This window comes from Centruroides vittatus, unplaced genomic scaffold (genome assembly GCF_030686945.1).
Source record: "Centruroides vittatus isolate TY-2023 unplaced genomic scaffold, ASM3068694v2 contig_2190, whole genome shotgun sequence".
Lineage (NCBI taxonomy): Eukaryota > Metazoa > Arthropoda > Arachnida > Scorpiones > Buthidae > Centruroides > Centruroides vittatus.
In genome coordinates this window covers 160395-186301 of record NW_027121367.1, presented here as the reverse complement: position 1 = coordinate 186301, position 25907 = coordinate 160395, and the positions used below count along the sequence as shown (strand labels likewise).

The 25907-nt window shown below is 32.6% G+C and overlaps 2 protein-coding genes across 2 annotated transcripts in view; both read left to right on the top strand.

The window, feature by feature from the left end:
* LOC136970815 (nicotinamide riboside kinase 1) overlaps window positions 1–16245 on the top strand; it is a 28025-nt gene extending 11780 nt beyond the window's left edge. The window contains exons 4-7 of the mRNA XM_067265283.1: window positions 12720–12837; window positions 12910–12981; window positions 15723–15829; window positions 15937–16245. Of these exons, the coding sequence (XP_067121384.1) occupies window positions 12720–12837; window positions 12910–12981; window positions 15723–15829; window positions 15937–16016 (377 nt within the window). The 3' untranslated portion in view covers window positions 16017–16245. The remainder of the gene's footprint in view (window positions 1–12719; window positions 12838–12909; window positions 12982–15722; window positions 15830–15936) is intronic.
* The window catches only part of LOC136970811 (uncharacterized), a 424253-nt gene that overhangs the window by 283812 nt on the left and 114534 nt on the right, over window positions 1–25907 (top strand). The gene's annotated exons all lie outside the window — the stretch shown is intronic.

Sequence of the window (25907 nt, the reverse complement as noted above, 5' to 3'; positions counted from 1 at the left end):
ATGGTGGGCCCTTTTGGGCAGACTTGTCTTCAATTTTGTTAATAAGACTGTTGTGATTGATGGAGTCATAGGCTTTATAGCTTTGTTTAGTGTCAAAGGATTGTGCCATTGTTCCATATATGATTGTAGACTTTTAACAATTGAATTTTTGCTGAAGGCTCCAGGAGGGTGATGGCTTTCGTGCTGATCTTGCCTAGACCATGGGTCAAGTCTTTTCCTCATCATAAGGCATTGGAGAGCTTGGAGAAATAAAAAGGGATGTTGTAGTCTTTGATGTTATGTTGACTTTTGATCGGCAAACGAATGGTTAATGGAGCGTCGTTGTTGGATGTATTGTAGTGGTTTGCAAAAGCATTAGCTTGGTCTGTGGCCTCCACTGACAAATGGTCATTGTTAGAGATTAGGCAGAGGTTTAAGGTGGTGGAAGAGTTGTTGACGAATTCTTTGTAGTAATTTCCAGATATTCTTGAACTGGGGATTGGATGCTTGTTTTGCCCAAAATAGGTGTTTTTGTTCTTTGATAATATGTTGTAAGCTTGCTGTGGTTTCCTTGAATTTAATCCAGTTTTTTTTGTTTATGTTATGGTTAAATTTTGATCTTTCTTTGCATTTTTCGCTAGGGATTATTGACATATTGTATTTCACCAAGGAGGGTTATTTTTGTTATGGCTACAACGATGATGGGAGTTCTTATGATATAACATAGTGAGTTGTCGTCGTAATTGATCTTAGGACCAATCTGTGTTTGAAGCCCACTTGTTAAGATCGTATAAATTGAATAAAGTCCAGTGTCGTGGTAAGACTATCCACTGGGTTTGTAAAGTATTTGGTATGACTTCCAACATAATCCTTCTGTGTTTGCTTCTGTGATCAATGTTGAGAGGGGTCCAGTTGAAAACAGTGGCAATATTGCATGTGGCTAAAGTGAGGTCAATGGCTATATTTGTATCCCTGGTACAGTCTGTTACAAAAGTATAGGAACACCATAAATTTGGTTTTGTCAAAATTTATTTTGAAATGATTACTGGAAATAATAATAATTATTTTTTATCATTATTTTAATTGTTTTATCAGGTGTTTTACATTTTATAAAGCAGCATAAATTTTTTTCACAAATAATTCATTTTTTGATGTGTTACAGTATAGGTACACTACTTAAAAGTCTCTTAAAAATTAATTTTATCATAAAAATTAAAAATATCACTACTGTGGTAGATGTCATCATTTTTAACTGTCTTGATGGCTTTTTTGAATGTTTTATTTAATGTTATATAAACATTTTCAACAATGCCTCGTGGAACTATAGTTCAGGAGCAAGAAATATGTAAAATGTATTATTTGAGTGGTTCAGACAAGTCTCTGAGGCAAATTGCTGCAGATGTAAATAGCTGTACGAATGCTATCCTAAATGTTTTGTAACAAGATAAAAATTACGGGCAAAAAAAGAAGTCAGGATGGCCTAAATGTTGAGCATCCAAGAGTGAGAGAAGTTTTGAAGCTTATAACTAATTCTTCCGAGACTGCATATTACTCAATAGATAAACACTTGCTCGAAAACCTTTTAAACATGCAGCAAAATTTATTAACTTCAAACATTTTCGATCTTGTTAAAAGACCTTTCTCAAGAAAAACATTGTAAAATTTGAATACTTAGTACGAATACAAAAACAAAAAGCTTTAGAACGTTTTTGAATGATATTCCGTTGCAAAATTACTTGCATTGTCTTAATAAATAACTAATATTACGATATGCGTGCAAAATAGAGAAAAGAAAAATAAAGAAAAGAAAGAAAAAATAAGAATAAAAAATAAAAATAACAGTAAACATCGGGATCGGAGTGAAAAAAAATATAAACAAACAACTACTAGCCCGTTATAGATAATGATCAACCAATGCCGAATTATCGGGCTAGCAAATGGCTATAGTAATATTAATAATTTAAGATAATTTGGTACTAGAGTTAGGCGTTAGGCGCCATCTCTTGCTAAATTTAATAATTAGAATTTTAATTAAATAATTTAAATAAATTTAGGTTTAACTGGAAGAAAAGAAACGGCCCGAAGTGGGACTCGAACCTGCAACTTCTGCTATCCATGCAGACACGTTACCAGTTACGCTACCCGGACCTCCGATCTGCTCTCCTCTTCCAGCTGATATAAGATGATATAAGATATAATGTGTCCCCAGCCGGCATTGTAATGGCCGTCGGTCATATGGTGATCTTATATCAGCTGGAAGAGGAGAGCAGATCGAAGGTCCGGGTAGCGTAACTGGTAACGTGTCTGCATGGATAGCAGAAGTTGCAGGTTCGAGTCCCGCTTCGGGCCGTTTCTTTTCTTCCAGTTAGGCCTAAATTTATTTAAATTATTTAATTAAAATTCTAATTATTAAATTTAGCAAGAGATGGCGCCTAACGCCTAACTCTAGTACCAAATTATCTTAAATTATTAATATTACTATAGCCATTTGCTAGCCCGATAATTCGGCATTGGTTGATCGTTAAAAAAAAAAATATACAACACAAAGATTTTTGAAATATAACGTATAACCAAGTGAAGGCCTATATAAAGTAATAAGGTTAAAAGCCTTTGCGCTGTCTGTTTTAAAGAAGATCGTATTCTGTACTTTCGGTTTCTTCCATTTACATGGGTTTAAATTAAGCTTGAACACCAAGCCGCAGAAACTTTAGTGGACTCCCAGAAGTTGATGGAGAGACCTTTATGGTTTGCTTTACAGATCTGCCATGCCTCTATGTAGTGGCAGTGCTTAATGTCCTGAACTACTCGTAAAAGCCTGGCTTAGTCCCATTCTGCTTTGACCTCTTGGGGGTTGGCCAACACATAGGTGGCTAGCACTGTGCATGGTTGTTCACTTTGTATGTTTCTTTGGTGTTCTGCTATCCTGTCCTTTATAGATCTTCCTGTGGCTCCAATATACACCAATTTATTTTGTTGTCGTGTTAATAAGTTAATAAAGAAGTTAATAAATTTAGCTGCATATTTAAAAGGTTTTCGAGTAAGTGCTTATAACTAATAAAAACATGTCAACAAGGCAAGCTGCTGCTGAATTACCAGTAGCTGTATCTCATGCAACTGTTTGGAGAACTTTAAAAAACAATGATAACATAAAATATTTAAAAATGAAGTTGAAACCACTTTTAACTGCCAAACACAAATCAATGCATTTAAACTGGGTTAAAGACAAGATGAGATGGACTGAAGATTGGCAAGAAATAATGTTTAAGTGATGAGAAGAAGTTTAATTTAGATGGCCCTGATGGGTTTTCATATTATTGGCATGATTTAAGAAGAAAAAGCAGAGTTAAAATAAGCTGGCAACAAGGGGGTAGGTCTGTAATGATTTGGGGTGGTAGGAGTGTGTCTTCACACTTGGTGGAGAGAGGATGTATTTCCTTGTGTTTTTTGGGTATTTTCTAGTGTATTTTGTTTTTAACCCTAAATTTAGGCTTAGCTAGAGTATCCCAGTGTTAACCCGGGTGAGGTCGCAAAGGTCAACAACTTATAGAGGTCGCTGCGGGTCACCTCGACCCGCATTTTAGATATTAATTTTTTTCTTTACCGTTCAACTTTTTTCACTTTTTTCTTTTAAATATTATATTTTATTCTGTTTAGTAATTTAATAAATATATATGTTTACTTTGCTCGCCTTACTTAATTATTTATAAACATTTAAATTTACACGTTAAATTTTTGGGAAATTTCTATAAGTAACTATAAAATTCTAACTACTTAAAAAACATGAAACAATTAGTGATGATAAAAAATTATATTTATTGTAGGAAAGCTATGTGAATAAATGATTTCAAAAAAATTACATTTATGTTTGTTTTAGGCAGTCATAACACGTTAGTTTTCCATGCTTCCCACAAATTGGAGTCTCGCATATTGCACAGTAATTGGAAGTTTTATTTCCCGTCCTTGGGCATTTTTCACATCTTTTTCTTTTATTTGAAGATAATTCATTTTTTTCTGTATTTACTGGAGTGTCATTTGGTTTTTTTATAATTTCTGATATGTCACTTTTCACCTTGGTGCTGAGATTTGGCATGCTGAGACGCTGTTTCATGTAGGGCTTCACCAGACCTAAAGCTATCTCTTTTAAAAACTTTCTCCGTATAATAGGGCGATCTTCGAGATTTTTATTACACGCAACTATAACAAGGGTGTTAATAGCTGCTATGTTTAACATGTGATAAAATACTGTCAGGGGCCATCTCTGACTTTTTCTTGCAACAGAATAGCTGCCTGACATTTCGTCAACTGTATCTACTCCTCCCTTTGTTACATTATAAAACGTAATTGCTTCGGGTTTCTTTTTATCGCCTGTTCCTGGGTCAATTGCATCGCTTTCATGCATTGTTGACAACAATAAAACAACTTTCCTTTTTTTAGGCACATAGGAAACCAGAGTCGCATGATCTTTTCCAAATCCAAAAAGTGAAGAATACTCTTCTCTACCAGTGCTGATAAGAAAAGATGCAGGCAACTCACGTTTGTTTTTTCTTATTGTTCCAACTGTTGTGAGGTTGTGCTGACATAGGAGTTCTCGGGCTAATGGAACACTCGTAAACCAATTGTCATACGTTACATTACGTCCAGTACCCGAGATTGGTTGTATCAAACGTTTCACAACTGCAGAAGGCGTTTGATCAAGCCTAAATGGACCATCAGGTTGTTTGCCTAAATAAACTTCCATATTTAGTGTGTAGTAGGTCCTAGCATCTACGAGCGAAAACACCTTTATTCCATATTTAGCAGGCTTGCTTTTCATGAATTGACGAAATACGCATCTGCCGCGAAAACTCCACAACATTTCATCAATTGTTGTGTACTCACTAACACAAAAATGTTTCTTACAATTTTCTACTAAATGTTCAAATATTTCTCTCACAGGAGCAAATTTATCAAGTGCAATCCTTACTTGACGATCTCTCTTGTCATCAAAGCGCAGCATCCTCAACAAAAATCTAAATCGCTGTTGGTTCATTGTTGCACGAAAAATAGAAACTCCTGTGCCATCATCGTTCCACAATTCGTCAGTGTGTATGTGTGATGATTTCAAAACACCGGAAAGATACAAAAGTCCCAGGGAGAGCTTTTATCTCCACCAAATCTGTAGGTTTCGCATCTCTTTCACGACTATACTTTGATCTAATGATTTCTATATTGACGTTAGTATAGTCCACTATTTTTTGTAGAATAGCGTCAGGAAAAAAGCACTGCCAGGCATCCAAAAGTGTTTTAGCATTTTTTGCTTCACTTCTACAACCTGGAAGATGAGACACAATGTTGTGTCTTCGTGTGCGCACAGACTGAATATGTTTTACCTTCTTCCATTTTGTACCATCCTTTCCTGTGTAAAAATTTCCATCCTGTGATAGAATGTCGTCATCATCTTCATTTTCACTTTGTGATGTATCACTATTAAACTGAGCAGCATCCCCATTTTCTTCCTCTGCATCAACAACACTTCCAGCATCACTTTCCTCACCACCTAAGTAGTCATCTTCGTTTTCTGATAAAGTTTCGTCTAGCATAGAACGTATTCTATCTATCTCTTTCTGATCCATTCTAAACTCTATACACTCGTACACAAGCAGACTAAGAAACAAAACTACAAACAGCGACTACAAGCTGTCGTTTCACTATTATATATAAGTAAAATCGCTTTAGGCTTTGAAAAATAAACGAAAAACATTTCCTAGAAATGCATTCAATAAAACTACGTTCCTAAAAATACTAAATTACTTGCAGGTGACAACTAATGGTTTGGCGATTGAAAATAAACAGATAACGGGTGATGATGACACACCCCCTCTTACAAATTAACGCAGACGTAAAAGGTCGCTGCGGGTCACCATGACCCCAAAGAGCAATTATCTCTTAACACGTTCTGAGAAACTAAGTAACGGCGATACATTCCGATAATAACAATAAATTTAAGAAGCTACTGTGAGTGACATCCGTAAAACTTGATTATTAATGATTCAGTCGATCATGAAATAGGGAGTGCGGGTCAGAATGGGTCATGCGACCGCTCCCGGGTTAAAGTATAGGAGATTAGGGTTACTTTAGTCCTAGTATTTCAGTTAGGCTTAGTGAACCTAAGCCTAACTTTTCTAGCATTTTTAAATAGCTAAGCTAAGTTTTGTGTTTTGGAGTACCACCATCTTGCCTTCCCCAGTCAGCCATAAATGAAGACGACCAGGTCAGCCATACTGGAGTAACAGTGTTTGTGTTTGCCTCTGGATACCTTGTGGATTAGTGTTGTGCAGTGTGTGTGTCATTGTGCCTTGGATTACCTGTGTTGTGTCTGTGGTAGTATCTTCATCTGTTCTTTGTTAGGATGACCTGCTACTGAGCAGACCAGTCCTCCACCATCCCACTGGATTGCCAGTGTTGGTTGGTGCTATCACCTCCACGTTGCAATCCAGCCAGACCAGACAGTGTACTGTCTGGCTTAACTGGGAGCAGTCAAGTCTTCTTAACCAGTGTTCCTTGGATCTACCTGCACCTTTATAGACAACTGTCAGAAGCTTCAACAGTCAAAGGACAATCTCTGGACACTAACTTTTCTTACAGAACAGGAACTCTGGGTAAGTCCCCTGTACTCTTGTTTCTCAGCAGTTCTCTTGTTGGTCACCCTAAGTGGCTTGTGTAGACTAGTGCTCCATCTGGCTACTCACATTAATGCATCGTCCTGCTACTCTGACTAGTCTGTCAGCCTGGTTTTGTAGTTTTCTCCTCTGGCTCAACCTAAAGCTTGCTTCAACATAATGGGATCTAGCATCACCGATAATTTCCTTGAGGAAGCTCATGTCGTGATCAACGAAGTTAAGAGTTACTTCGTAGATAACCTGAATGCTAAGCTCGGGACAAATCAGCACCTTTGATATGTGACTGATCAAATTAACAAACTTAGAGATTTAACAGTATGGGCCTTAAAAATAACAATCTTCCAGAAAGAACTGAGGAAAAGTTCAATTCATTAGTTACAAAGAATGAGCTAATTGAGATTATCACTGCTCAAAATGAGAAAACTAAGGAAGCTATCTTGCAGATTAAGAAAATCGTGTCTGATTTGAGTAAAGCTGTCCACTCTACCCCTCCTGCTCGGCAAGAATTTTCTGCTTCTGGCTACAGCAATGCAGTGAACAGGGTTTGAGCAGCTCACAACCCCCTCCTGGTCCTCCTCCACTGAGCTTCATGGTCTTGGTTTATCCCAAAGACTCTGAATCTACCTCAAGAAAACCCAGAGAAATAATAAGTAGTATTAAACCTGAGGAATTGAGTATTGGTGTTAGGTACTTAAGGGAAATTAAGGATGGAGGGGTGGTGGTTGATCTCCCTCACATCGATGATGCAGAAGTTCTTAAAAGGAAAATCTCTAAGGTGCCCAGAATACATGCCAAATTTGCCAGCAGGAGACAACCTCTCATAAAAATTGCATCAGTCCCAAAGAGCTTATCTGCTCCTGAGCTTTTTGAACATATATATATACCCAAAACGTAGACCTCGAAACTGGCTACACTAAGGCAAAATTTGATCAGAAAGTGGCTGTAAAGTTTACAATGAAACAACAAACTTGAACTTGAGTCATGGATTCTGGCAGTTGAACCAGACATCAGAAAAACAATGTTTAAGGAAAAGAGAGACTGCATCCAGTGGCAAATGTGCTCAATATATGATTTTATTCCCGTGGCCCAGTGTTTCAAGTGTCTTTCCTTTGGTCATTATGCTAGAGATTGTGAAGCATTGGTGAGCACTTGTAATCACTGCAGAGGGAATGACCTCCAAAGATACTGCTCCAGGAGGAAAGAAACAGCAACTTGCTCCAACTACAAGAAGAGAAAACTGCCTACTGTGGACCACAATGCAATGAGTAGGGAATGCCCTATGTACCAGCGAGCTAAAGCAGAGAAACAACGCCAATACAATTATGTGCTTTAGGTTTTAAACAGTAATTGTCCCGTGTAACCTTATTATACTGTTACCTTTGTTGTACACTGTATAACATGTAACCTACTTAACATGTACCCACTTGTCTTACTTTTTATGTTGTTTCAATTTTATTTCATTTTATGTCTTGTATAATTCCTTATATACTGTAAACCTTTGTATTAACCTGTAACACAACCCGGCTATGCCATGTGGTACTGGGCATGTATCATTATGGTATGTTAATAAAAGAATGAATGAATGATTTGGGATAGTTTTGGATGGGGAGATAAAACTGATTTAGTATTTGCTGACAAAAATATGAACTCAGAAAAGTATCAAGAATTATTGTATAACAACATTTGGTGCATTAATTGGAGCTCATAAATGAAAGTTTCAACAAAATGCTCTCATTCATGCTTCAATGTCAACTAAAAATTGGTTTAAAAAAGAAATTGATGTAATTGACTGGCCTTCATGTAGTCCAGATTTAAATCCCGTTGAAAATTTATAGTAAATTTTAGCAGCTATTTTTTATCAAAATAGGAAACAATATGAATCTGTAAATCAATTGAAAATTGCAAAAATGAATGCATGGGATAAAATTAAGGATGAACAATTAAAAAAAATTAATAAACTCCATGTCTAACAGAATTTTTCAAATACAGGTAACCCCCACATAACACGGGAGTTACGTTCCAAAAAATTGCTGTGTTATGTGAATCCGTGTTATACAAAACAAAGAACTAGTATGAAAGGGGGGGTTAGGTTCCAAAAATTAAAAAACATGCTATTATGTTTTCATAATTAAGATAAATATCTTTATTAAAATTTTCTTAAGTGATACATATTAATATAAATTAAGCAATGTTTTCTTCGTCATCACTAAGCACTGTTAACCGAAGGCGTTTTCTTTTTGGCAAGTTATTCTTATCCTCTGAGCATTTTTCTGCATTATCTTCAGATCCATGCTTTACCTTTTGCAAAATGTATGTAATTTTAGATTGCTTGCTTTTAGTTAAAAGATCTTTATAAATTTTCTTATATGGTGCACTTTTGAAGAATAAAGCAAGTATGAAATAAGGGAAAAACATCTGGCAACATTAAAAGCAGAAGCATCAAGATCTGGCAACATTGAAACAAGTTTCGAGAAGGATCACGTGTATCAGCAGAAGACGGAAAAAGAAAATTTACATACATAAGAACTAATAGTTCACGAAAATTATTATTATTATTTTTTTTTTTGTAAACTATTAGTACTTAAGTATGTAAAAATTTATTACATTTCATGTTGTACGAGGGTTTTATCCAATTCTCAAACCGTGTCAGAGTGAATCTGTGCTATAAAAGTGCTGTGTTATACGGGGGTTACCTGTAATTGTAGCCAAACAACAGTGATACTACACCAGAGTAAAGTAAACAAACATACCACTGAGCCTGTTACCGGTGTGCATCTTCTAATAAACAGACCATTACGAACGTTTTCAAACTCTCAGGTTCTTCTTCGGGTAACTAATAACTCCTGAACGAATGTAATTCAATTTAAATTCAATTGGAACACCAGTCAGAACTCTATCGCATGGATATTGATAACATCATTCGGACATGCGCCCGTTTAACTGCTGTAGATTATCGTAAGTTCTTATCTACAAGCGCCTGCCAGGCTGTTGACAGAGTGATTTCATCCTTATGGTTAATGCAATTACCATCTTTGAGTGTAGTCATGGCAGATGTAAATAGTCTCTAGCCATCTGTACATGTTGCGTAGAGTGGATCACTTTCGCTTGATTGAACATTGGTTCTACGCCCGGGTCTGAGGTGTGGATGGCTAGAGCAGAGGTTGTCCTCACATGTAGAATATCTGCTGTGTGCTCTTTCATTCTCACTTCTAGGGAGCACTTGGTGGATCCTACGTAGACTAGGCTTCTGTCCCATCTATGGTCCATGAGTGGGATGGTGTACACACCCAGGAGCCGTTCTTTGTTGGGGGTGTATTTTCCATTTCGTAAAATGTCAAATATTGTAGCACATCTTCTATAAGCGATGTGAATATTCTTTTTCTGCATTGTTTACAATCTGGTTGACCTTGAGAACAGCTAGTGTCAGCTTTCCTGGTTAGTTCTCATGTATACTTCAAGGTAATATTGGTTTAAAGCAGGAGGGAAGCTAACTTACCACATCTATAAATATAACACAAAATTTTTGAGTTTTATGCTATTAAAATCCGGGGGACCAAAAAAAAGGTATGGGGGAAAAAATACTACTGAATAAAAAATAAAAAACACCTGCTGATGTCATAAAAAACATCCAATAGCATTTTAAAAAATTTTACTGACATCAAATCACTCAAATAGAAGTTTAGAACAATTTAATTAATTTGATTTAAAAAATCCCATTAAAAAAGTAATAGTGCAGCTAACTAGATAATTAATAAAATGTCATAAAAAGTTTTCGCGGCAAAGATAATTCACAAAGTTTGCATAAGTGATAGATAACAATGTATATATGCTGATCCATACATTTTTGGAAAAGTTTTAAGTCAAGGTCCCTTAAGGCCTATGCCTGAGATAACTCAGGCTAGGAACTACGCAGCGTCACGTGCAGCCCATGTTATCTCGGGTTAAGAACTGAAGGAGTTAGCCTAATTAGTGATGTATTGCCCCTGTACATCATACTGTTCCTGTTAGCAATAGAGTCATATCAGTCACCTATTTAGGAGAAAATTTTGAATCAAAGTAATGTGACCTTTGTTTCAAACTGGAAGTTGGTATATAGTTAAGCTGGGCCTCCTGCCCCTAAGCTTTCCACATCTGGTCTCAACTTTCATCTATCTAACTCCTTTCTCAAGATTAAGTAAGGAGAGACAGACGGGATGATAGTCAGAATTTATAGGTTTACAAGTTTTGAAAATTGCAGCCCAATAATTTTTCCATAAACACAGCATTTTTGAGAACATACTTCCTATGTAGTTTATAAAATCTGTTTTAAAATATAAACATTTTATCATCACATAAAAACAATTATTCTCACATTTTCATTAGACTTTTATTTAAATAAGTCATATGAAGTTTTTCAGACATTAAGGTCAGCAACTTTGATCACATGTGGGGCCATCACAGGCTATTCAACACAGATCACTTTTCAAACTTTATTATTAGACCAGTATTAATTAGTAGTGGTTGACCTCCTTCTGCAACAGTCCCTTCTTTCTATTGGACCGACAGTATGGTGGCATTTGAATACGAAAATTACATAAGATAAGGTTACCAGCATACACAAAATATGTTTTAAGTTGTTTTCAAGGCTCCAAGTTTAAATATTTTGTCTACTTTTTATGAAATTTGATTTATGGCAGATTACCATTTAATATTTGGCTGTGAATGGTACAGTTTCTTAGAGTTAACGTTAGGACAAAAATATGATATGTTAAAAACTTTAAGATATCATATTTTCAATTGGTGTCTACTTGCCCAATGAAATTGTACCATTTCATACCATCTGAGTATTGTGATAAACATGACAATAGACTGAAATAACCAAACTTTTTATATGGTTTTATGTTTGTTATATTATAGTATTTGATTTATATAATTATGAAGAATTTATCACACCAAGTGCCCAATCTAACACATATTAAAAATTATTTATTCCTCTACTCTACACAATTTAAAGAATTTTAAAAATGTGTTAGATTGGGCACTCTGTGTGATAAACTCTTATGTGAGATAACCTTTGTAAATATAAATCAAATACTATAATATAATATAATAGAAGGGTTTGAAGTACAAAATAATCTAATGATCTTAATGTTTGTCATTATTTTTTTGCCCAAGCAACACCGGGTTCATCTGCTAGTTAATAATAAATTTAAATTACATTTTATTCTGTTATACCATCTATTATTTATTAAATTTTTAAAATATTACTTATAGTTATTTCATCACATTACATAAAACTGATATTGTTTATACCAATACACTCAAAAAGCTTGAGAACTAAGCAGACTGAAAAGTAATGTTATTGGCTATGATGCAACACTGCTAGCATTGATACAACTCTTGGAAAGCATTTTCTGGAATCATGTGTAAGGCCTATTGCAATGTAATGGTGGCCTGTGCAGATGATTGGAATCATTGTCCACGAATTTGTTGTTTCATACTTCCAAAAAAGGAAACAGTTGTGTAGTGCCAAGTTGAGTGAGTATGCAGGATGTGGCAATAGTGCTGTGTGTCTTTTTATCAGCTCAGTTTTCACCAGAAGAGAGAGATGTTGCAGGAGAAATCAATTGTTGTTCTGCTACAGTTCAAGTTGCTTGCAACAAATTGATTCACACTGATGATGCATAATTTGTGCAATTTATTGTTTGTTTGTCGTATAATAATGATTGTGATTTAATTTCTTATTTTTTTAAAATATATTTTATGATATATCTTCATTATTTATATTACAAAAATTTTAGTTCATAAATATTTTTCAGAAATGTAACAAAATTTGCCACCTTAACATAAAATTAATTTAAAAAATCACTGCTATTTTTAGATTACTAAAAAATATATTTAATATGAAACATTTTCAGTCTAATTTAGACCATTCTTAATATTGAATGCACAAACAGAATAGAATACTTTTTACAATTTAGATTTTGAGTATTCATAATATTTAAATAAATTCAAACTTACTTTTACTCATATTATAAATATTTTTTATTGTAGAGATAAATTTGATTTATTATTGTTTTTAATGGAAGTTTGATTTTATAGGTTTAAGTAGTATAAATTGGAAAGAGTTAGAAGCTAGAGTTAAAGAATTATTAAATGAAGAACCTAAAGATGATTATTCCACAATAATTATTGATGGTCATCTTATATTTAATTATGAGTAATGATTTATAATTATCATTTGTTTTAATATATACATAAAAATTAATTAGAATTAAATTCTTTTTTCTAGACCACTGGAAAAACTATTTCACAAGAAATTTTTTCTTACTCTTTCTAAAGAGGAATGTTGGGAAAGAAGAAGGTATAAATTAATTCTTATATTTTAATGCAAATTATTTTCTAAATTATTTATTGTAATTAAATTTTTCCTTGTTCCATACAGATACATTACATTAAAATAATTTTAACGTATTTTTATGTATTTTAATGTAAAAATATTTATTGCCATATTTTTTAATAGCAAAAATTTGTGTGTTAATTTTAAAGTGTTCATTTTTCATAAAATATGAAATCACCTAAATTATAATTTTTTAATTTGTTTTCAAATCTTACTCTAGAATGATGCTTACACATACGAAATATAAAATTGATTAAGCTAAATATTTTTGTTCACTTTCACTTTGTTCACAAGTAAAAATTTATGTAAAAAACATTCAATACAGACTGCTGTAATATTTTTAAAATATATTTAGAATTTTAAATATCAAAATTTCTACTCTACCAGAATAAAATGTAATCTGCATTTTAACAAAATTTTTGATTATGAATCTATTCTTTACTGATCCAAACAAAAATTTATACGTAATAAAATAATCTAGAAGCGCATGGAATAGATTCTTTATTAAAAACATTTAACAACTAAAATTTTTACTACTAAAATATTAGTTTTATGGAAAAAAATTTTTTTGTCAGCTGTTATTAATTTAAAATTTAGTCTTTAATAAGTGTTCCAATTTCCAAGTATTAATAATTAAAATGATAAATTTAGTACAGGTAATGTCTGACAGGACAAGAAAGAACCTTGCCAATAACAAACCCAAAAACAATAAAATAACAATAAACATATACAGGGGATGCAAAAGTAGGTAAACAGTTGTTATTATGAGGAAAAAAACATATAGGAAGAAAAAATATTTATTTTTATGTACAAATTAAATCACAAATAAGGAATATGAACTAATAAAAGATAATATAATGGATAATAAAATATACTATAATGAACACCAAACATTTGTATTTCTCAGATTCTCAACTTTTGCACCCTCCTGTATATTAAAATTCATCAAATTTTTGAATAAATTTTAGTATAGCAAAATTCTTAATTATTAAACAATATTATCGTAATTTAAAAATTTACCAATTTAATACCTTATTACTTCAAATTTAAGCTGCACTTTTTATCCCAATTTTTAAGATGTAAAATTAGGGTGCAGCTTAAATTCAAAGTGAATATTTTAATTTCTTATTTCTGCCAATCTCCCACTCCTTAACAATTGGATCTTTGCTTTACACTCTACACATGTACAGTACATAGTATTATGATCGTTGATAACAGTTTATTCAGTGATTTCCCATTTGCACTTTCTGATGTAATCCAGTTTGATAACAACTGTGTAGAGTCAAATTTTAAATTTTTTTTTTATTATCTATACTCACTAATAATGGAAAAATGGATTACATATGATGCTGAATTCAAAATAAAAGTTACATTGTGCAGCCGATAATAGATTTCTGCTTGACAAAAAGAATGTGTGTTGTCAGAGAGCCACAAAAGAAAAGTTATTTTCTTTCACTGTAAGAAAGACAAAATCATTCTCAGGGCCTAAAAAAGGAAGATACTGTGAGTTCGCAACAGAGATTTGTCTGTTGCGATCTCACAATTGTCTGAACCAATTGTCTGTGATGTGGGAGTTGATTCGTAGATATTCCTTTATAGGTTATTCCTGATTGTATAGGTTTCTTCTATCAATGGAGTGCCTTCTTCTCTTTCCTGAGATACTTGTGGCTAAATTCCTAATTAAACTCTATGTGGAGAACCCTTTATGTGTCTTCTCTTATTCCAAGAGACAGTCGGTGAACTCCTAACTCATGGAGAAGCCCTATCTATTGCTCTTCATCCCATGGAAGGCTACTGGCTAACTCCATGAATTTGGTGCAAATTGCGATAATATTCTTTGTCAATATCCAATCAAACAGATGGATTTCTCTCACGTGAAAAGGATGCACAGGGGCAATCTTGAGGGGTAACAGCTTCAAAGTGACATCAAACATCTATGAGATAAGGCTTCACAAAAGGAAGTTGATTTCCATTGAACTGGAATTTCTTTCCCCTTCTCTGTCAAAATTGTTGAGAGTTTTTGTCCTTTTCTTCAGGTTGACTTTACCTTCCATTTGGTATCAATACCTTTTAAACATAATGCTTTACGTTTCTAAATCTCTCTCTTTACAAATTATAGAGAATTTACACATAAAATATGGGAAGTGAAAGTTTGTTATCTCCCCTTCAAAGGAAGTTCCACATGTCATGTGGAACTCTGCATGGACTCATCCTCTGATAAAATTTCGTTAAAGTTTAACAGAAAATTATTTTCAATTTAACAGTCAGTTTTACAATTTATTCTATTAATTATCAACCCTAAATTGCAATTTTCACAATACCCTGCAATTGGCACAAATCATATATATAAAATCATTTTTATTTATTACTATTTTTTTCAATTTTAAACTTCTACTGCGGCTTATATTCGAAGTAATACAGTATTATAGTTTTTGTATCTGGTATAAATCACAAAACATTATGGATATGAGAGCTTATAATACAGTCAAGCTTTGTTGTTATGTTATGATTTATGCAAAGTTCTTGTTAACACAAAGTATGTTTGTGGTTTCATGGATGAAGGAGGATAGGCATTTCAACACAAATAAGTTCAGTTAATACAGATTTCATTAACACAAACTGTCAATTTTTAAGTCACTTCAACTTTGTATTAACAGGAGTTTAACTCTATATATAAATTTAAAAATATGTTTTAATTATTATAGAGTTCGTGTGTACAATCCACCCGATCCACCAGGTTATTTTGATATTTGTGTCTGGCCAATGTATTTGAAAAATAAACAAGAAATGGCAGAAAAAGTTAATGATATTGGTAATCTTTTTTCATCATAGTATCATAACATTATATTGTATTCTTTTACCAAAGAAAAGCATTTTGAGTTTATATTTAATTTTAATAGAAAATTTTTTAATCTTTAGTGTATCTGAATGGGAGTGAAGATAAAAATGAATTATTTAAGAAAGTGATTAAGGAATTTAATTCCATAATTAGTTTTTAAGTTAATTAGATGAATTTATAAATAAATTGGAATAGATGAGTACAAATGTATATAGTAATTTGATATAAAATTTTATATGATTTACTGTAATCTTAAACTTTTCAAGAAATAATAATATATGTATAGGTTTGCAATTTTAGCAGCTATTTTTTCATACAAAAACTACTAAATATATTTGATATTTTATTAATTTATGATGAAAGATTTAAAGACCAGATATGGAAAGCTTAGTAGCTTTCCAATATCTGGTCTTTAAATCTTTCATTATAAATTCGGTTAAAAATAGTTAATCGGGGCCTCCTGCCCCGATTAACTATTTACAAAATTCCAGTTTGCATCAGAAGTCATATTATTTCTATTCAAAAATTTTCCCCTGAAAGGAGTTTGATAGATGACTGACATGACACTGTTGCTAGCAGGGAAAATATGATGTACAGTACAGGTACAAGACACTACTAATTTGAGGTGGACAGCATATATTTTAAATTAAATAAACTAAAACTATGATTAAAACTTGCAGCCCAGCATTGTGATGATTTCACAATAAATTATTGCTCATTATAGTCTTGATTTCTCATTTATGGTAAAGGTTTATTTTTCATACAAAGATTTTAAGTTTACAGCCTCGATTATTAATGGAAATAAAATATGACAAATTGTATTTGTAAATACAGTTTATGTTTTTAGTGAATCTTCCAGGTAACTTGAGTCTTAATGGTAAGATAAATTTTGCTAACTTTGTTAAGGCATTTTATTACTATTGTAATAATAATTCCTCATAATTGACCTAAGTTATGCATTGAGGAAAAAATTTTTGATGGCAAAATATTTTTAAATACAGAAATATTTAGATTAAAACATTGACATACAGTAGAATCCCACTAATCCAAATGTCCGCCTAATCCGAACATGTTTCAGTCAGTGGAGAGGAAATTTTTTAGTTCTCAAAATATACATTTTGTATTTTCCAGTTGAATTTAAATGGTATTAATAGTACAAAAAGATTTAGAATTTCACAACAAAAAAAAATTGTATTTTATCGTAGTACTGTACAAAATTAATAAATGAGTGTTTGACATGGCCTATTAAAACAGCAGATACATACTGTACTTACACACAAAAACAGAAACAAAAGTAATTGATGGTGTGGATCTATATAAACTGGACCTGTTTTACTTCTTGCTTCTGCATTATTTCAATTATTCGGCTAATGCGAACAGGACTTGGTCCAAATTAGTTCGGACTAGGTACTCTACTGTAATTATTATTATTATTATTTTTTTTGTTTTGTCATTTGATATTTGCTTTTATCCAATATAAAATATATACTGAATAAGTAATTTAATTTTTATTGCAAAATTAGATTTTGTTAATAAATGAAATCCTTATTCAAAATTCTGTTTGTATGGTTAATATCACAAAACGTTTTAAAAAGTTTTAATATCAAAAGACAATAATTAGTTAATAATACTTTATTTTATGTTGACATTGATGTTAAACGATGCATTTTCAGTTTTACTTATTAAAAAATAATTATATCGGTAATAGTTTTTTTTTATATATATATAACTGACTAATAATATCTCAGGAATTTGATGAACATTAGTAAACAAGATGCTTTTATCATATATTTTTGTATTAACTATCAGTATATTGATCATTTTAGAAAAAAAAAATGAGAGAGAAAGGAACAAAAGTTTTTCTATATAATCACTATTGGTATTCAAATTGACTGAAACCAGATGAAAAAGTTCATGATTCCGAATTGATTCAGCATATTCACAATTTTTTAAGTGAAATTTTAATGGTGGTACGATATGTTGACAGGTACATTTACAAAATTTAAGTTATAATTTGACTATCATCTGTAGGATTAGATTAAAAAGGTTGCCAGGACATAAGTTTCAACTTGATAATTTTTTTATAAGTTTTCTAAAAGAGGCAATTCATAAAATGTGTCTGAAACTTCATCCGTTTCATGCACATCAGGAAGTTTCAGGATACATTTTATGTATTCTCTTTTGAGAATTTTTTTTTTTTTAAGTATAATGTGTAGGATTAATTCATTTTGAAGTATTTTACGGAAAGATGATCAGCATAATTTTATAAGTTGAACAAAGTTTTGTGAGCAGCTATTTCAGCAGATACATTAGAAAAGGATGAAGAATAGTATAAAAAGATTACGACGGCAGTCAGTCATATTTATTAGGAATTTTTGTAGAAGAAAGCATTTCACTCATTCAATTTTTTAAAATATTTTGAGATCTTTTTGTAAATGACTATTTAATAATAGTTACAGTAATACAGGAAATTAAATAGTAATTTGTTGTTAACTATTGCATTCCTAGACTTTTTGTATTGAAATATTTGTTAAGATAGTCATAATAAAATGTTAGTTTGTAATTATTATCTGTATATTATATTATATGATTATTTCAAATGAATGTTTTTCTTTTTTATAATTTTACTATTTAAAATTGTTAAATTGTTACAATATGATATATAATTTTGTTAATACTGTAATGATTAAATAATAATTTTTTTTTTATAAAAGATACTCTGTTAATAGTAGGTTATGTTTTATATGACCAAATTATTCTAAATGATTCTAAGAGAATGTACAGTTATTCAATAAATAAAATTTATTTTTTGTAATAAAGTAAATTATATTTTTAATTCCTAAATAATTCACTTTGTAAAGAATATTATTAATGATGAATTTATTTTCAATTTGGAAAAATCTGTTTGTTTAAAAATGTACTTTCTGGAAATTGTAGAACATATAAGGAAACAATGCATTATGATATTGGTTTACATAGGATGTATTCAAAAATATAGATTACTTTAGTTATTAATGGACTACAATAATTATTAATAAAGATGTTACTAAATTAAGAAAATGTGGGAGTATAAATGCACAGAAAGAAAAAAATATTTTTTTAATAAAAGTTAATTGAAAATATCAAATTCACGAAAGAAAAAAAAAACAATTTATTACAGTTTTTAGATACATAAATATGATTATATGTGTTAAAACTAATTTTATATTTAAATGGAATATGGTTTTATTGTTCTATGAAGCATTCTAATGTATAGTAACTATTCCATCTTCTAATTAATCTTTAAAGATTTTTCGGTTCACTTCTAACAGTTAAATTTTACTTTTAAAACGCTATACTATATTTTATAATAATGTACTGTACATATTTATGTATTTAAATTATATTAAATAATTAAATATTATTAAATGGGTTTCTTTTTGTAATTATTTATGTGACCTGTAATAAAAAAATTTATGAATTATAATACTTTAAATATTGAACAATTATAATCTTGTATATTTATTAAAAATTTTTCAAAATTCAGAAACACTATGAAAAAACAAAGAACTTTCAAAGATAATGTTTACAGAAAACATTTATTGTGAAGAAAATAAATACAGTGAATTGTAAGAATTTATATAAAATAGCCCCCTAATAATATATATTAATAACTATAACTTGGCCTGAAATAAGTAAAAAATTTTCTTATAACTGATTTTTAGATGTAAAAAGGAAAAAAAGTTTTCTTTTTGTATCAGGCTTTCTTACATGCAAAGTGACTACACAGGAAAAAACAGCTTTACAGGAGCATTCCGCCAGAATTGACATTCGGAGACATTTACAAGTAAAATCAATCCTGATTGTCTATAAAACGGGCCTTTCTCAGATAAATAAACATTTCGTGTTTGCGAGACAATCAGACGCATTTGGATATTGAAAATTTGTCACATTCGTTTTATCGGTATTAACAATTATACTATAGTAAACACCGATAAGTGAAAAATTATATGCTATCTATAATTATGAAATTTATTTTTCTGACTGCACCATATCTTAGTATTATTAGCTGTATCTCGTAAGTATAGAGAAAATTGATTCTGAGCCTTCTACATGAAAACGAGCCAGCAGAATGGCTGAGGCAATTAATTGACTTCTCAACGAGAGATATTAACATCAACGTTGCCAATTTAACGAAAAATTCCCTAAATCTAGTCTGGATGTAAGCCGTGTTTGTTTGTTTCAGTGAGAGTATACATAAATGTCATTTCTTCATTTTTATAAGTTTTTAAAATTAGTTAAATTGACGTGGGGGGAAAGTAGCGTAATGCCGTGCACCTAAGAAAAAACTAAAGTAACACTCAAATTTATACAAACATCAAAACTTTATTAGTAACGTATAAGTTTGAAGTCTTCTTTACAATTTGGTTTTATTTACTTTACCTACAAATTATTTTTAAAATTTTTATTAATCAATTTCGAACTCTATCCATCGAGCGGGAATGTCCGACCATGTCGGGTCTTACCGCTCAATGGTTAGGCTTTGGCACTCTTAATTCTATTTAAGGATGTACAGTACCTGTACAGTACATACGACAGTAGTCGCATTGGGGATACCATAGATTACTATCTATGGAATTTCGGAACTTTGAGTATATATCTGAACTGAGGGGACCGAGACGAGTTCAACGATAGGCTTTTGGAGCGGAGACGAAAAATAACTTAAAAACTATGATAGCTTTCATATACTTTTTGAATGCTTTCATACAGACGGCACCGTAGTTGCTAGTTCTGCCATCTCGCGGTAAAGTCTGCAAACAAATTTTTAAAAAACACGCTGAAAGGCAAGAAATTGCACGAACAGTCGAACGCCACTTCATTTTAATTCTTTTGTTCAAGAACTACCGTGAATCATTAACTAGTGACGTTCAATCGGCGGCTCCCCTCCCGGGGGAGTCCGTCGGGAGCACGTACAGTCGAACGCCAGTTCCTCTTTTTTCCTTTTGTTCAAGCATCGCGACTCCCGATCGCAATAGCGCGGTCGGCTCGTAGTACTAGCCAACCGCGAGCTATAGCGAGACTGAGGAGCATTGGTGTAGCCAAGATTTTGTTATGGGGGGCCTAGTAGAGGCTGTCATTTTCTGGGAGGGGCACCAGGTTAACTGGGGGGCAGCGCTGTAATTTTCTGGGGAGGGCCACCAGGTTAACTGGGGGGCGTGCCCACCCATGCCCCTTCCTGGCTACGCCCATGCTGAGGAGCCGTAGCCCTCCGAGGTCGACAAGCGGGAGGGTGTGCAAAACGGACTTAACTCGAACTGTAGACGATCGGTGTGCTCGTGGATCAACATCTGCCTCTGTTGAAGGTATATATGGCCGACTTACCAGACTGCCTGTTAAACATGCGATAGACTTAGCGGAGAGCGCGACGCGACTCCCGATCATCGCGCGATCGCCGAAAACAGTATGATAACTTTCTTGTTTTTGCCTCCGGCCCAAAAGTAAGATACCGTTAAACTCGTCTCAGTCCCCTCAGTTCAGATATATACTCAAAGTCCCGTTATTCCACAGATAGTAATCTATAGTACCAGCGGCGTAGGGTGGGTGTCAGCCGCCCGGGGCGGAGGAAAATTTCGCCGCCCCCTTATTTAGGTATTTTTACAAGATATTATTATTTATTGTGAAATTTTGCCGCCCCCTATAAGTGCCGCCCCTGCCGCCCTCACTACGTTACGCCAATGTATAGTACACCCATCGCATTTATAATTATTTGGTGTTTCTACGCCTTCGCAGTCTTTGTGTAACAATTTTTGCATTTTTGTTTGGGTCTTATATTTTTGCTTTCTAACGCCTCTAGTTTGTGATTTTCTGGAGTGAATGTTAGAATTTGTGAATGCTTTATTGTCTATTCAATTTTCGCCATTGAGTATTGTTTGAAAGACAAGAAACGAATGAAATATCATCTAACACCTAAAAAACACTGGTTGTTGAACTTAACTTACCTGAGCGTCATTACCCGTCATCGCCGGCCGAGCGGTCAAGGTTAGCAGCCTGCCGCCCTGGAGAACCCGGGATCGAATCCGGACGGGTCGAAAATTCCCCAGGAATTTTTCGGGAGGGTGGTCCGTCCGGATATATCGGTCCCCGTCCCTCATCACCCGGCCGCCCCATTGTGGGTCTGGCCGAACTCATAACGGGCTTGCTATAAGAGACTCTCTTAGTGCCCACAGGGCGGAAAGAGTTACAAAAAACACCCTTCATCGCCATATTTGATTCCGATGCTTTTTTATTGGCCCAACAGCATATTTTAAATTAAACAAAAACCAGAAATGGGGAGTTAAATAAATGTAGTTTATACACATAATGGTTAAATATAGCAATTAAAAATAAAGATGTGCTTATCCTCAGTTTTAAATTTGAAAAATTTTCTAAAAATCGCCTGAAAAACAACATACAAATGAAAAAAACCTTTGCCGTAATGGCGATCCCAACATGACTATAGACTCGTGATGACATTTGCTAGCTGGCCACATCAATCAGACATTCACAATTCCATTCTGTTTCGAGATACCGAAGTGAGCGGAATTGCACTCTGAGCATCATTGTTCAACTTTCCCCTACACTTTATCGACTAAACGAACAATTTTTTTTCCAGCAATTTGCTGGATTCATCTTAGGCTTCGGTTTTACAATGAACAAATGTAAAAAATGACATCAAATTCGTGTAAAAGTGCCCTTGAAGCGAAAACGAAAACCCAACTGTGTGGCGCAATATACGATGAGCAGGACCACCTTTAATGATCTTGGGAAACAGGTAACGATGCTAAAATAGCAGCGAAATCTGCACACATAATTTCTTATCACAGTAAATTTCCAAAACTTTTATTATCATTTTTATTCGTAAACGGAAAAATTCATCACAAAACGATTATTGATGCTAATGTCTGAAATTCCATTTAATCCATGCAAGATGTGTGATTACCAGAGCCCCTTTGGCCGCTAATTTAAAGTCTGTTAATCTTTAAAATTGGCGTTTCCACTTCCCGAGAGGAGGACCCAAGAGTTGAATTTGTGGGAAGCGAGTGTTCGGGTTGTTTCATTGTGTCGAATTACACAGAACGAGGCGCTTGACGTGTAAGTGCGTGAGTGCGAGAATTCGAGTAAAGGTTAAAAGGTTAAACGATGTTTATCTTCGTGTACAGTGATGTTATGTCCGTGCGTAAAGGGTCGCACGTAGGGGTATGGTTCCGTTGAGTTTTTTGTTTGCACAAGGGTGGTCTACAATTCGGGGGGTCGCCGATCCCATCGTTCGTACCTTGAATTGTGTCATGTGACCCGTGTGGTAATTTTCGGGCGCTTATATCTCGTGAAGGGTCGCGCATAAAGGTATGGTTCATCAGACATTTTTTGTTTCCACAAGGGGGTCTACACTTTGGAAGGTGGCCACTTCCTCATTCGGAGGGTAAATCTTACCCCTGTCACCGCCTATAATTTTGTTTAAAATTTTAACACTTTAAGTTTAAATCTAATGAACAAGCTATATTAATACTAAATATAATATACATGTAATAATAATAATAATAATAAATTATTGTACTGTATATTTATTATTCTCCGAAAATAGTAATTAATATTACTTCCGTTTTGCGCCTCTAGTGACGGTTAATATAAGTATATTTCGTTTTCGACGTTAGAGGTATGCAGGCATGACTTTTGGTAGTCAGGTATCTTTCCTATAGTTAAATTCTTCTTTTTAATTGGCGATGGGTGCTTCACAAAGTTCAGGAAGAGAATGCGCGTTGAATATTTCCGTGTCGAGGAATGTTGCGCGTCGTATTATGGGGGAAGAAGAACAGCCACAGAAAAGGAGACGACCTCCTAGCAAGCCTCAACAAATATCACTAGAAAACAGGGGAAAGAGAACTAAAACCGAAGAACTGTCCAGGTTAAATTTAGAATTAAGAAGAATTATGGATAGAAATGAGAGTAGACAATCGGTCGTTACTCCTCTGAAGGCCAAAGTCCAGCCTGATTTTTGTGTAGAACTGAAAGATGATCTCATGAGTTGTTTGCAGGAAAACAAGAATCAACCTCTCAACTGTTCCACGAAATTTGAAGATTTTACACGCTGTGCATACGCCAAAAGAGAAGAGATTAAATCTATTTAGCGATGGTTGAAAACTAGAATTTTATAGACAAGTTTTTCATTGAAAAAAATATATGTAGACATATAAATAAAGTTTTAATTAAAACTTTTATAATAGGAAGAATGTACAGTAACTGTGAAGAATGATAGGAAATTAAAAATATACAGTTAGAAGTAATATAATAGTTTTATTTTTTGATATTAAGTTTAGCATATTAATGAATAACATGTGTTTGATTAAATTATAAAAAATTGTGGTAAGGTTTTGTTATAATTACTGTATTTGAAAAGGAATAATTGGAAAGAATATTAAATACTTAATTTAGATACATAATTCATTTATATAATTAAATAATATAGGTTTGAGTTGGAACACCATCATCCATATGAATGAAATTAGGTTGACCTATTTACAGTATGAGATTTATAAAATTTTCAAGTGATCAATATGAAATTTGCTTTATAAGATTAAAAAACATTGAAATTAGAAAAATAATCTCCAGAATGTGTTTTTTTTAAATATTTAAGTGTTAATTTTTCTAGAGAATATAGATTGTTTATTCATTTTTTTTCTGATATTGGAGACTACGTGGAGATTTTTTTATTGTAAGAAAATTGTAGTAATTACATTTATTGTTGATATACATTATCGTGTAACTAAAACATTTTTTAAATTATTGAGAGTAAAATGAGATAGTTTTGTTCTGAAAAAATTGCCTGTAATATCTCTAGTATAATTTTAAAAATATTGATTTGTTCATTTAAATATGCAAGTAAAATTTTCTCTATAATCTTTTATTACATCTAATGTTAGTGTGTTCTAAAAATGTATTTAACACCATGTAATTATAAAATATAACATTTATATTTTGATTCAAAACTAATATATTTAGCATCTAAACTATGCATGAAGATAATTACTTTAATCCTAGAAATCAGGAAAGGCTTTCAGAACAAATTGACAGTAATGTTAGCATTTATTCATTATTGTTCATCATTATTATGTAAAGTCACATCAATATGAAAATAAGTTGTTAATTCTTTTGATTACATAAGGATTTTGTATATATAAATTTACAATGAATAAAGTTGAAATTGATATTTATTTATTGAAATATTAAATTCTATATCTTTCATTTTGTGTGCTGATGCTTGCAAAATAAAGTGTAACTCGTTAATTCGTATCATTACTTATATAGAGGAGAGATTACTTATTGATATGAGCCATTCTGGTGTATATGCTTTTATTGTTAACAGCCGAAACCGGAGGGATTTATGAATATATAAAATAAATTAAACAGGCGAATATGTCAAGTCATCTCTTATTGAGAACAGATATAAAACATAGTTAATAATATTTATATATACAGTAGACTCCCTATAACACGGCGAAAAAATTGTGATCGTGTTCGTATAACACGATAAAACGTCATCGCCGACTCGTGTGCAGAGTTGCCAGATTGGCTTTTTTTCAATCTGATTGGCGTCAAAAATTTTGTTTGGCTTTTTTCGAATAACATCATGATAATTTTATTTTTTACAAATTGATTTTATTTTTTCCAGTATCCATTCTAAGTTGTATATTATAATTTTTCATCATGGTTTATCGCATTTTGGCATTTTTATTTTAGCAAGCTGGCAACATTCTGGTATCCTATCAGCGACTCTACTTCACGCTTTTATAGATTTTAATCTGGCAACACTAAAATAAGAAATTTTGCTGCTTATTACTACTCTGCATGCCTACCTAGTAACTATTCAGCTGCACCATACCTAAAGTGATTATAAAATCGTTCTCAAAGTTATTTTATTTTTTATTTTCATTTATAATTATGCTCAAGTGGAAATCGACATATGACAATAACAGAAAATATAATGACAAATGGAAGAATAAATTTCCTTGGATTAAAAAAGTAACCGATGGTTCTG